General features: G+C 37.5%; 1 protein-coding gene across 7 annotated transcripts in view; it reads right to left on the bottom strand.

Annotated features, from left to right (window-relative positions):
- Positions 1-227: 227 nt before the first annotated feature.
- Eya4 (EYA transcriptional coactivator and phosphatase 4) overlaps positions 228-14,460 on the bottom strand; it is a 286,279-nt gene continuing 272,046 nt past the window's right edge. For 6 of the 7 annotated variants that reach the window (XM_023714196.1, XM_023714198.1, XM_023714200.1 and 3 more), the window contains 4 exons: positions 11,088-11,202; positions 8,016-8,137; positions 5,918-6,018; positions 228-2,679 (listed from right to left, as the gene is read on the bottom strand). In XM_023714196.1, the coding sequence (XP_023569964.1) occupies positions 2,599-2,679; positions 5,918-6,018; positions 8,016-8,137; positions 11,088-11,202 (419 nt within the window). In that variant the 3' untranslated portion in view covers positions 228-2,598. Of the gene's footprint in view, positions 2,680-5,917; positions 6,019-6,056; positions 6,158-8,015; positions 8,138-11,087; positions 11,203-14,460 lie in introns of all 7 variants that reach the window. The other variant, XM_023714199.1, reaches the window with a different exon arrangement.

Genomic DNA, 14,460 nt, shown 5'->3' with positions numbered 1-14,460 from the left:
CAATAAGGCACAATATTCCACGTGTAAATAGAACTGGCAAAGAGCTAGTTTTTTATTTGCTGGTTTGTTTTGTTCTTCTGACCAGCAACAAAGAGGACTTCCTTTTCCTAACATGGGCAGAACAGGGCTCTACTTTTAGCACACTCACGTCATGTGACCATGCTGTGCCCGCCGTGGTTTACTGGGGTCTCCCAAGCTGTTCTATGCCAATGTTAGGTTCAAGTTTGTGTGTGTGTGTGTGTGTGTGTGTGTGTGCGTGCGTGTGTGTGTAAAACAGCACTGGGAGAGGCTAGAGCCTATTAGGCAGCTTTGTGTTGGTTCTTTAGGTACCTGAACCTTTAGCAACACAGGAGGACTTGCTTCCTTGGTATAAAAATTGAATCAAGAATTTAGACATAGTGCCATAGTTCTGTGTTTTAAAGAAGCTGGCTATAAAGCAAAAATAGCTTGTTTTATTCATGATGATAAGTATTACAGATCTTAGCATGTAAAAGTACTGAGAATCAATTCCAACTCTTTAATTTTTCTAATTGCTATTTTCAAAGTAGAGGTCAACAGAAGTATACAATGTATTATTGTTTGAGTAATAGTATTATAAAAAGATTCCAACCATAATTTGCTTGCTGTAGTACTTGGGGTAAGGGCAGCCCCATTGAAAGTGCAAAGTTTATCTGATGAATATAGGCAATTGAGATCTCATTACCTGTCTGCCCATCATAAACGTGGCCTCAGAAGTCAATGAAGAAATGCAGGTTTAGGGTCTAACCAAATAAAACTGTCTCTCCATAGTGCATGTAGTGACCTAGGAGCCAAGAAGTGACCTCATCTAGAACTCAGAAGCCTCTGTTGATGGCCCATTGTGAACCAACCTCTAGTTAGAGACCCCGACTCCTAGCTGGACTCTCCAGCACTCACATCGTGCTATTTTCAATGCACAGCTGCATGTGCAGAAGCCCCTAGAATACTTTAGATCTCAAAGTCTTAAAATTTCTACAAGGGAAATCATGTCATAAAAAATGACAGGAAAACCTGTACCATGTTTCCAACACGGGCTACATATCAATGAAGAAAACAACATGCAAACACAACAATAACAGGTCCTCCTTGCAATGAAAGCACTCTGTTGTTCAGTAACAGTACGGGCAAAACCCAACACATCCAAGTCTGTAATGTGGAGACCTTGGATGGATGTGTTAAGACAGGGAACCAGTACTATTTCAATGTTGTCATTTGATGAAGCTGCCAAAATCTGGCTCACTTGCTAATTCAGTTTATGGTGATATTCTGGGTGAAATTTTTATAGACTCACTTCATTCCTTGGAAGTTATCTGGTGCACCCACCTTTCATGACTGGGGATACTTCCCTTTCTCAAGTGGCATTGGGAATAAATGTACTTAGTTGTATTATATTTAAGGCATATTCACTCAGTGTAAATTTGAAGTTATGTCTACAGCATATTCTAAAGATATTTGATTGATGACTGGAAATAATTTTCATAGTCAGGTACTTCTCTAGACAATTTATAAATCAAAAGTCTCAAACTCAAAACTGCAACTTGTCAAGAATATGGCTCTTAGGCTTTCTTCAGTAGAACTGTAGAAAGGATCCTTGAGACTTCTGTGTAAATTTTGCTTTCCAAGTAAAGGTCCCGTTTCTCCCAAACCTTCTCTGTATGGCTGGATGCACAGAGAGTTGCCTCATACAATTACTGGAATTATTAAGAACCCAAATACAATATAAGCTTCACTTTATTGCTACTGATAGGGTTTTTTTTGCAACAAATACTTGGTTTCTTTTTTATATAGTAATAAACTTTGATAGCTTTAATTTTAAATTTGGTCATGTTAAGAATTATTACAATTTTTTTTTTTGCTTTTTTTTATCTACAGAGGTTTTTTTTTAAACCAAAGTTACATGGTAACACACAAATGCTGTCTTGTCTTTAAGGCACAACACGTCAGTATGAACATTCTGTTTGCCAAACTTAAAAAAGAGACAATATTATATTCCCATCTCCCTTCCCTCTCCCCTCCCCACCAAATGAAAGAAAAATTGCATCCACTTTCAAAGTCAGCTGCTAATAAAGTCTCAGTAAATTATTTTCATCAATAATTTACACAAATTACAGGTCTAGAGAAGACTGTCCTTATAAGTCTGAGTGCATTCCAATTCAGATTTTCTGGGCTAGGTAGGCTAAAGTCATATTCAAACCTCAGGGCTGAGAGCGTCTCCCATTTTGAGGAATGTTGTTGATCACCTTGTCACACGGAGCTCAGGTGTTGCTGTGTGGGAGGCTTGAGAGTTCTTTGCTAAAGCTGTTCATTCCAGTTGGGACTCATTCCATGTGCACCAGCAACCTCCATAGATTTTTTAAACCATTACCGTGTTGTAAATATAAGACCATAGAGTTTCCTTTCTGTAGCACTAAAGTTTAATTCCATTCAGTAATCTGAATTCTTCATTCCGGAATTCTCATTCCAAGTATGATTTCATCCTTTAAGACAATTTATATGTGTAGAGCCAGAGGCATTGAATCACACATAAAAATTCAGTGTACTTGAAATATAAAAAAGTGGATCTCCAGCTAGAGAACACAGTTACAAATACTCTAATTCCAGTGCTTGATGTAGAGCCAAGAGGTCCGAGTGACTTGATATCCTCCAAAAGGGCATGTTGTGCTGTGTGATTAACAGAGAGGAAGGGTTGGGGGAGAGGAGGGGCGAGATGAAGAATGGAGAGAGGTCATAGCGATCGTCCCACAGAAGCGCCAGCACACACAAGGACGTTCCGTCCACCCAGGTTCAAGGGAGAAAGTTTAGTGGAGGGAAAAACACATTTGAACATTTTGCAGCACCAACATAGCACGGTTATGACCACAGAAAAATAGATCTGAACTGGATTTTAATGATATCAAAGCAAATACTGAGACGTTTGTGGGCAGTTTAATCTTTACTCTGCACAAATCTTACTATTAACATCAGCACCTGGGAAAGCCTGTAGGGAGGAAAACCCTCTCTAGCTTATGGAAAGCAAGTTTTCATCAGTACAACTCTCCACCTTTCAGAGACAAACAAACCCATAAAGGTCCTAAGCACAAGATGTCTTGTCTGTGTAAGGAGAATGAATTCTCTCCTCCAGAGAAAAGAAAACCTTGAAGCTGTGTTATATCAAGCAGGAAAAACTTGTGGGAATGATAACTTTCCTAATTGTCTGCTCTAACCAATAACGTAAGCCAGTAGAGTTGTTCTGATTTATTTCACTGGCATGGAATTTAGAGACAGTACTCTGGCATGGATTTTCAATAGGAGAGCTATCATCCACTTGAGTATAAAATTGGCTTCTTGGGCGGTAAAAAAATTAAAAAAACCTTAGACATTGCAATAGTTTGTGGTCCTCCAGAGATATATCGGTATCCAGTATATTTTTATGGCATAAAAAATTCATAGATGGGGTGATGAGAAAATCTGTCTAAAAAGATCCCATTGGGAATGATAATAAAAAAGAAAACCCTGCACTATAGCAACTGACAAAACAAATGTGCTATGCGTAAATCTGGGCTTACACGAAATCTTCTAGAACATATACATATTGAATATTTTCATATATAATGGAAATATATATTAGGAATAAGAAATTTTATTGAAAAATGAAGCATCATGATTGTTATTGCTATATGTGGCTAACAAGCACTTGAAATATACTTAATCCAGTTTATAATACAGTCTGAATGTCAAAAATCTTAAAACAGTAACAGCAAAAGAATATAGCCATCACAATAAATTTATATTAATTTTGTGTCAAGATGTAATATTTTGGCTACATGGGCCAAAGAAAATGCATTAAAATTAATCCTATCTTTCATTTCTTTTAGTTAACGTGACTCTTAGAAAATTTTAAAAACTACACACACATCTCCTAATACATAGTCCCATAATAGAAATTCCTAAACTTGATATGTTTTCTTAAGTTTAGGTCAAATTAAAGCACAGCATGGAAATTTACATTGAAGCACCCTTCTGTTCATTCAGCTCAGATCTATTTGTGATACCAAAACATTGTTCAGTATTTTTCCACATGCAATTACTGCTACATTCAAAGAAAAGCATGCATTCTAGACAACAGGGAAACCAACCACCTGTATTTCCAAATAGAATTATAAGCCTTCACCATCACCAAAACTGCACCTACATAAGTTACTATCTGAAAATGGCATTCTAACAGAGACTTTTATCCATTTGGAGTCAGCCTTTTTCTCCTGAAGCATTAGTGTAAAGCAGAAGGTATAACATTAGATTGGCTTCCACACTTTGGATATCTACAGTAGACTTAATTAGTTTTCATCTTCAGAGCCACATGCTGTTGTTGGGGAAGCAAATTTTACTTGCCTCTCCTGGATATACAGGGATTTCTCATAGGCTGAAAGTTGTGCAATGGTGCGGTTGCATGGAGAACCCGCTATTTGTTGTGTGCAGTTATGGTGGCTATATGGAAAATCAAAACATCTAGGTCTCAGGACTGATGAGTTGCAGAGGAAGTTTCCAGGGAATATGCCTGTGAACATCTCCAGAAGGGGTCAGGAATGCAGGCTGGCTTTCCTGAGGCTGCAGCCCTGACCACTCGGAGCATCCTTGGGGCCAGCATGCTGTTTTGAGTCACTGATGCTGATAATTAACACCCAGGGTTTTCTGTGTCACCAGCTCTCTTAATCAGAGGGAAAAACATGGGTAGTGTCCGGTGTGACTGCCAGCACAGCTCCTAAACTTTCTAAAGCAGATGCATATTTTCTTCCTTCATTTTGCTTGATCTGAATTTACCAGAAAGATAAATCATTTCCTTTCTTTTCATATTATAGTTGTAAACTTTTCTATGAAACTGTGACATATTTTTTAAAAACAGATTTTAGACAAAAATTCCAGAAAATGCACATTTGGTGAAAACTTTATTACATGATGATTTACATTGCTTCATTCTACTGAGGGTGGCATTCTTTCTATTAGAAACAAAGTAAAGTGATATGTCATTGTTTGAAAATACTACGTCATTTTGCTCTGCTTTATCATGTTATCTTGGACAGATATTATTTTATTATATTTCAGTGGAGGAATCCAGAAAGCCCAGCTGTGTTGTTTGATCATCTTGCAGTGTGGGAGACCAATCTTGTTATCATTCTTCTACTAGTGTTGAACTTACCACTTAATGGTTTTTAAGTGTCTTAGATTTTTCTTCAGAAATATGGACCAGACTTTAAAAGTATTATATACATATGTAGGGCCTGAGATCACCTGAGTGTCTTCCGAGCCAGCTGCTTGGCTTCAGTCAAGTACCTATGGCTCTGGCTCACAGAAACACAAGAGACTTGTATGGAAGATCTGAGACACGCTGGCACAAGAAGATCCGATGGGCCTGTGAAAACCTCTTTCAACAGCTTTTCCTTCAGCTATTAAACATACGCACAGCATTTCTCATCATGGAACATGCCTACATCTAGGCAATTATAAGGACCACACAGCGGGTGTGACTCCTAAGCCACTCATGTGGTTTTTGCATGAGCTCATGAAATGTCCCTTTCTTGTTAAATGTCATGTGCTTAACAGTAGTTTTTCCTCCACTTTCCTTACAGACCATTGAGTTGTCTATCTCTCCATTCACTGATATAGTGAATGATGTTATATATATTTATAATACACACAAGTAAATATAACAATTTTTCCTCAATTTCCTATCAAATTTCAGGCAAAAAGCGCTAGACTCCAAATGGTTTGCTTGGATGTAGGTGCGGACCCTCTCATGCTCTTTCTGCTTTGCAACCATAAATTTAAATCACTTGTCAAGCTGCCACTGGGCCAAACTATGGGAATGCAAACGAAAAGGCTTGCATTAGGAGTATCACACCAACATTGTTTTGAGACAGGTTACCTTTTTTGCTGCCTGTTCTTCTTCTACACCATCCCCAATTACAACATATACTACTTTTCTGCCAAACCTTTGCATTATTCGTTCAAAGCAACTTTCTTTTCCTGGAAGATAAATGAGATAAAGTTCAGAGTGAAGTTACCTGGTTAGCGGCATGCTCCTCATCTCGGCCATCTCCAATCACAACATAAGTTATGTTAGTGCCAAATCTGGACACTATACGCTCAAAACAGCTTTCCTTGCCTGAAAAACAATGCACTGCTTATTCTTCCAGCCATTGCATTTATCAGTGTCAAGATTCATAATGTGTTACGTTCACATCTCTTGAAAAGCATGAGCTAGCTTTTCACCTCTGGGTTTATGAACTCAACAAACACATCTGAATAGCATGAGTTTTACTAAGGGCAGATATGAAACAAGTATGTTTCATGCTTAAATAACATCAATGAGAAACACATTTGACTTACAAAAATTGTTAGTAGGCTTTACTCTAGTAAAATCGTACTGGATAGCATGTGATTGTTTAATCCTATAAATTGATTGTGGTAAATTTATCTTAAATAGCGTCGACAAAATCAGCTGAACGTATCAGGGAAAAGTGAAGGTTCACCTCCAAGGAAATACATACTAAGATATAGTTTTACCTGGATAAACAATTCCTTTCTTCATATGGATGGGATTAATATTTTCAAATCAATTACACTAAGGGTACTTTCCAGTTGGGCCACAGTATGGAAAATACCAGTATGCTTTGGCCATACAAGAGAATACCATGAAGGAGACCCTACATGTTCTTTGTTTTCAAAATAAATGCATTATTCTCTGGCCTTCATTCCCAGAATCATTTGTGCAGCCACAACTGGTTTGGTTACACATCTTCAAAATATAATATGAAAAGGAAAAAAAATGATGTTTTTCTAATTAAATATTAAAAAAAACACTTTGACCAATATAAAAAGAATGTTGTCTGTAAACAAAAGAAATGTGTATACTGTTATATGGTATATAATTACTTGAATTGTCAAAAAGCAAGATCACCTTGTAAACATGAATTCTGCCAGCCCGTATGTACACATTTATTTTTTTTAAATGTAAGAAATTAGGATCTGCTTCTGAGATGCAGTGCATAAGACAATGTGGCATTTAATGCACGAAGCTTGGCTGTCATCAACTGTCCTCCGGAAACAGCTGCAACTGGGGGCTCCCTTTGCCAGTGCCAGTGTCACTCTTCCGCAAGGCCCAGGGCAGGCTATTTTTGGTGGGAGATTTTAGGATTTTGAACTTCTCTTGTCAAGGTGCCAAAGCCTAAGTTTGTTGACCTTCAGGGCACATTGCAGAACCCATTAATTTTCCCAGGCATTTCCTTGACAGGCAGTGGAATACATGTGTTGTTTTCTTTAACTCTTTCAAGATGGCAGAGTTTGAAGGAATTTTGCTTTTGAGTGTTTATTAGAAGCCCGAGTATGCAGAAATCCACTTAAAGATAATTATCAAAATAAGTGAGCAAGGTTGTAGTGCTTTGGTTGTTACTGAGCATCTTTTGGAAACGCAGATTCCAGCCATTTATTTCTTATGAATATTTCAATTAAGATTTCTCAGTTAGCAATAACTACATCTCTGATATGAGCACTGTGCATCTTGGCCACAATACTGCCTCTGTGCAAAGCTTGATTATATTTTCTGACTCAAGAAAATTTTATTTTTTCCTGGATGTTAATTGAATCTATGCATGACTCCCTGGAAATACCAAAACTATCCTTTTATCATAAAGATTCCTTCACATGAAGGATTCAGTACTGCATTAATTGAACTGTTAAACATCATGGCTGGCAAGACTGAATATCCCTTATATAATCTGTGCTGCAAGCATGAGTCAGGATTACCCTGATGAGTTCAGGATTCCATTGGCCAACCAGTCTTGAAATTTTTGCACATGCGCTGTGAGTTACAGAGGATTCTTATTTGAACTTTACCCAATTTTATTTGATGTTCTAATAGCAAAATCTCAAAGAAAAGGGGACTAAGCAAAGGCATATATTAAAAAAATTCTCTGAACATGAATTGAGTATACTCTATCCAGGTTGTACAGTAGCTTCCTTACCTATTTTAGTTGCACTGTAAATATTTTCAATGGGGAAAGCACCGCCTAAGCTATAGAGTAGAACCTTTGCAAGTGCTGGGATCAGTTGGGTTGTTGTGACCAAGACATTTACACAGTTACTCCTGAAATAGAGAGGAAACATACATATGGGTGGGTGTTTTCCTAGACAAAATAACTTCTACCAGCACAAAATTTAAAACTGTTTTCCAATAAACAAATTTCAATAGCACAATCTTAAAATTTCTTGTCTTTAAAGTCTATAAAAATGGTCCTGTTCAGTGTGTGAAAGTCACCGCATCAACAGACAGACATTTGTCAAATATGGCAGGTTAATAATGATGAGCAAACCATGACAATATTATGACAAGGTTATCCAGGCTTTATGAATCTACATGAGACCCCAGAGCCATGCCAAGAGTACTTTTAACTTTCTCGCAATGTCATCATGTTTTGTTCAATATTCTTAGTAATTGACTGTAGTGCTTTTGTCAAAACAAAATGGTACTCAAAGTCCCATGTAGATAAATGTTACAGAATGAAAACTTGTTTGAATAAAATGAGTGGTCTCAAAATAAAGTTTGACAACTTTCACTGCGTGACATTTAGAGTTACCAACTCTTTTGGTATCATGTCTTTTCTAAATTATGTACGCTGTCTATAACAAAAATAGCAGAAAAGAGACAAATAAAAGAAAAAGCATCAATCATTTATTAGGTATTCAGAGATAACTACACATTTGTTATAAATAGTCAGTATTTCTGTTCCTATGTTTTTCCCCCATTAGGGACATATTATACATGGAATTTTGTATCATTTCTCTTTTTATCTCCTGTTCTCCCTTCCTTCCTTGAGTTCTTCCTTTCATTTTGTTTATCATGAACCTATTAGCTTACATATTATCTATAATTATTTGTCTTCAAGTCAAATGTATACAAACTTGATTGGTGGATAAACCATCCCTTTAAGTCTCAGTTTAGGTGAACGGCTGGCTTTTGTTGACTCAGTATTATAAATAATGCTATTCCACTTTTTTCTATACCTTGGATTATGCCCTGAGTATAATTCACAGTAGTAGAATTAACATCACCAGCTAATTTAACTTAGCCTCTGATACGTAGTTCAACACAGGGTTTATTTTTAGACCTTGTATTCATTTTGTAAAAACCATCAATATGATAATATACATGAATCACTTAGCAAATTTCATAATATTTAACTATTCAATATATATTGACATTCTTATATAGTCCCTTTCTTGTTATGAGTTTGGTACTTTATTTCATCTTATTTTTGTATTTCAGGGAAGGGTCTACAGGGTGTTCAGGGTCTCACTACTAGATCGGACTCCTAGTGATCCGCTTGTTTACAGCTTCCCAAGAGCTGGGATTACAGGCTTGCGCCACCATGCCCAATCTCAATTGCCATCTCAGCGCGCCCCTAGGGTGGGGCCTGCACGGCAGGCTGGGGATTGAATCACCGGCCCCTTCATCCGCTTGCAGGCACTTTAATACACTGAGCTATTTGGCCAGCCCTGAGTTTAGTATTTTAAATCACTTGTTCCTATAGTTGTCCTGAGGCCATCTATTTAATAATAAAAATATTGATATTACATAATACATATTTCCTTCGTACAATAACATAATCTCTGTTTTTTGTTTTACTACAAAATCTCTTTATAGAAATAATGAAGGATGTTGGCCTCTTCCTCAGGGACAGACACTTTCCAGTACCAGTTAGACGCAATGCTGGGGGCTCTAGGTCCCAGTTTTTTCACTTTTGGCCTCCATGGTACTAGTCAAGAAAATCCCTTGGCAGCAGGTTCTGCTTTCTAACGTCCTTATTTGTCAGTTCCTCAGGTGGAATTAGCGCGTCCTTCCTCGGGCTCCTGCTCACTCATCCTAAATCTCGCCTTTAAGGACCGAGGGGCGCCCAGTTAGTTCATTCGCAGCCTGACATCTCAACAGGTGAAATTAATGATCGACTTCGTGGAGGACTCTTCTTCAGACTGAACTCTCTGGTACTGCCAGCTCTCTACCCAAATCCCTGTGTCTCCCTTGCCAGACAGAGGAGGCTTCCGCTCTGTCCCAGCTCCAGCGAGGACGCGGCGACCAGCACCGGGCAGCGCTCTCTGCGGGGCTTGCTCGACAGAACACGACGCTGTGCACCAATCTTCCTTCGCTTGCACTTGCTGTTATCAGCATCCTTCTTGCTCTCGTCACCGGCCGGAAGCTGCATGCCAGGCCTGTCACACGCCCTTTCAGGCTCTCCCTACCGGACTCTCCTTTCACTCTGCCAGCTTTTCTATATCACCTTGCTCAATTAGTGCAAATAGCGTCCCTTTTTCAGCACTATCCCGTTATTCGTTTGTTAAGCGTGCCTTCACTTACTCATCTAATTCAAAAATAAAACTACAGAATAAGAAAGTACAAAGATTAGTTCTGCTTATTACCTATTACTTTTATATTATTTTGTATTAAGGATTTATATGACTTTATGAATTAGCATTTATGGCATAGTTTTTTTTAACAACTTGCAAATCCATTTGATTCTATTATTTATTCTACCAAATAAGTATATCACTGTTTAGTTCAGATACATAAAATTTAGAAACTTCTAAAAATTTTGTTCTTGGTTTTCAAGTGCACTTAAATTATGCATATTATCTATTAAGTCAAACAGACAAAATAAATATTCCTAGTATAAAACAATCTGTTTTATTCTTTTCTATCATCCCTGTACTTTGCCATTAATGTGATGCTGTTTTCTTTTTTTTTTAGAAGCCATGTGACTTTTTTGTGGGGATTATCAGTAGTTAAGATGCATGATGGGTAGAAAGACATAAGCTGGTTATTCTGAGAAGCAGCAGCATCAAAACGTACTGCGTGTGTGTGTGTGCGCGCACACACACCCACCACACAGAGAGAGAGAGCGAGAAAGAAAATAAATGAACTCAGTGAATTGCTAAGTCTTTTCAAACTTTTAATTGCTTAAGAATTAAAATATTTCATCTCTGTTGTATTGACCTACAACTTCCGTACACTTGGTGTAGAGAGGGCCACGACCCCCACTTACCTAGTGCTAATAATTGATAAAGATTTAAGTGCATTTGTGAGCCAGGAATCTGTCAGGCCTTCAATCTCTGCCCTCAACTGCAGCCAGGCGTCCCTCTTTGCAGGGCCAAGGAGTCCTGCAAGACCAAAGAGAAAGGAGGGTCAGGAGTGGAGGGTTTTCTCCGGGACATTTAGCTCTGTGTTATTTCTGTTGGTATAGACACCTTTTATTTCAGTGTAGACAGAAATGGAGAGAGACGCAGACAGACTGACATTGAGCCCTCATTCTAGACATGAGTACCCATTTTTCACTCAACAGATCCACACTGAACAAATTCTAAGGGCCAGGTGCTGAGCTAAGCTTGAGGAACACAGCAGCATAACAGTGAAAAAGTCGTTCCAGGGATTCTGTCACAAAGCCTAGAATCTGGTGGAATCAACAGTCACTTTACAACTTCCAGACCTGGGTCTTACTCCAAGATGCTAAAGTGCAGTAAGTGTAGAGGCATAACGGAGCTCAACCAGCCTAGGAACACAAAGTACCCGCTGTGGCTGCCTGAAATGTTGTTCCTCTTACTAATCACAATAATATCTACCCTGAACCAGCCAGAGAAGGCCTTAGCATATGTAACTATGGAATGCTTCCAAAACCAGTACTACTATAGATACTTTGTTTTAAAAAAGGGAAATACAAATGAAGGACCATTTTGTATCTGCATACACAAAATAGTTAGTATAGATATATAGCTACTTTCTCTTCATTCAATGAGAAGAAAGATTTGTGCTAATAGTGTTCGGACAGGATATCATATCTTCATCTTGTACTATGAATAACCACTACAAAGATAATAATAAGCAATGTATTAATTATTGAAACTGTCCTACTAATCAGTTTTGCAACTGTCTCATTGCTATTTGTTTCTCAAAAAATTAATAATAAATAAATTGGATATCAAAATAAAAGCAGATTTTTTTATAAAAATGAGAAGTGTAGGGCCAGGGAGATAGCTCAGTGGCATAAGTGCCTGCGTGGCAAATACAAGGTTCTAAATTTGATCCCTGGTACTCAAAAAAAAAAAAAAAAAATGAGAAGCGTTCAAGTGCCAGACAGTTGTAGGCAATGATGAAAAGTTAAATAGATATGATAAGAGAAATAGCCATACTAAGTTTTAATTTAAGAACATACCACTTTTGCTTTCCTGGTTAAACAAGATGAAATGAATCCAATGGAAAGGAAGCTTTCTTCCTTGAAATGTGTTTCAGAATAGTGGGTGTACATATACATGTAGATGATGTTTTAAGGTGTAATTTATATTTTCTAGCAACTCTTCTCATTTCATACAGAGTTGCTGATGTATGAGAGAAAATAAACTCTTACATGGTTGCGTAAGCTTTTTAAGAAACAGGACTTAAGGAGAGTCACATGGAGAAAAGACATTCTCTCAGCCTTTCACAGAGAGAAAATTGGTCAAGCAATGGCCATGACTTATCCACATGGCTGACACTGACAAAGGATCTGCAAACTGAAGTACAAGGTTTCAGGTTAAATCCTGAGGGAATCTGACTGACCTTGTCAGATAGAAAAGTTACATTTCTCATTATATATGTCTTGCTTTATCTTGGTCTTAACCATCCAGCAGAAAAATATAATAATGAAGTATGAAAAGTAAAGCCATATTAATATGCTGAGCTGTAAAGGGCTTAAGTCAACAACTTCGAACATTGCGAGTCCTATGGATAACCCACTACTATTATGGACTATTGGAGTGTATTGGATTATTTTGCTGAATTCATGCACCTACAATATTTAAATGGCAATGGAATAGCCACCTCTGACAAAACTGAACAAAAAAGGGGATACAAATGGAGGACCATTTTGTATCTGTATATTCAAAATAGTTAGGATAGATATACAGCTACTTTCTCTTAATTCAATGAGAAGAAAGATTTGTACTAATAGTGTTTGGACAGGATATCATGTCTGCCTCTTGTACTATGAATAACCACTAAGAAGCCAACAATATGCAACGTATTAATTATTGAAACTGTCCTATTAATTGGTTTTGAAATTGTTTCATTGCTATTTGTTTCTCAATAAAAATTAAAAAACAGGACTATTTCTTAGCCATTAACTACTTCTTAATTGTTGAATTCATTATGATTTAAATAATGCTGCACAACAAAGAAATAATGATATGTGAATGATAAGTATTTTCTGCTTTCTAGAAAAGGCATCAATTTTGAAGTTAAACATACATTGGTGATTGATTTTTTTGAACTTGAAAGTTAGTCATCTGATTTCATGAGAGTGTCTTAGAAATGGCATTAGATTGAGTTAGGAGAGAGTTTTCCTCTAGACCCTTGGACAAGGCAGTGCTCTGCCACTTCCATAGAGGCCAACTTCCTTTTAGTTCTAATTGTCTACAATTGTCTACTTCCTTTTAGTTCTAATTGTCTACATTCATATTGTCTACAATTGTAACTTTTTGATTTCTTATAGTTATTATATATCAAGCATCTTTTAACTGCTTCAATACTAGGCAGACACAAGGTGACCTGACACACAGCTCAACCTAAGAATGTATAAGGTTGGGCTGGCCAAATAGCTCAGTGGATTAAAGCACCTGCAAGTAGGCACAGGGGTCCGGGGGTTAAATCCACTGGCTTGCAGTGCTGGCCCTGTACCTGGGGCGTGCTGAGAAGGCAATTAAGACTGGGCATGGTGGCACACGCCTGTAATCCCAACTCTTGGGAGGCTGTAAATAGGTGGATCACTATAACTCTGATCTAGTAGTGAGACCCTGAACACACTGTAGACCCTTCCCTAAAATTTAAAAAATAAAAAAAACAAGGTGGATGTGATGCATGATGTATATTTTGTATCTATGACATATATGTGAGTGTGTACATTTGTAATGTGCACACTTATGATGAGTGGCATCATTCTCTTTGGATCAGGTTTTTGCTTTTTAAACATACTTCAGTTTTGAAGAAAAAAACACTCTGACATTTTGCATGATTAGTAACTGATGTAAGGAATCTTTTTGACCTAAAATTGATCCTAATAATAGAGATCACTCAAGTTTATTATATCGAGAAACACATCCCACATCACAGTTTCTATGGCACAGGTTTTGATCTGATCTATCAAATTTATGGATGAGTATTAAATGATTTAGATATTGTCTACAGAGCATGTGAACTTTTAAGAACCATGGCAATCTCAGCAGTATTCTTACGTGGCAAACGTGTACAGTTCAATAGCATGCAAGTTTTTAAAAAAGATAATACAGACTTGTTAAATGATTAGGAAGTGACATAATTCGCTGTCTATATATATGCTGATAGGGGTTACAGAGAGGAAATGATCACCCATGGCTGTTTCAGTGACCAGG

This window comes from Octodon degus, unplaced genomic scaffold, assembly GCF_000260255.1.
Source record: "Octodon degus isolate 3935 unplaced genomic scaffold, OctDeg1.0 scaffold00034, whole genome shotgun sequence".
Lineage (NCBI taxonomy): Eukaryota > Metazoa > Chordata > Mammalia > Rodentia > Octodontidae > Octodon > Octodon degus.
Note: the sequence above shows the minus strand (reverse complement) of the source record. Positions and strands in the feature narration are given on the sequence as shown.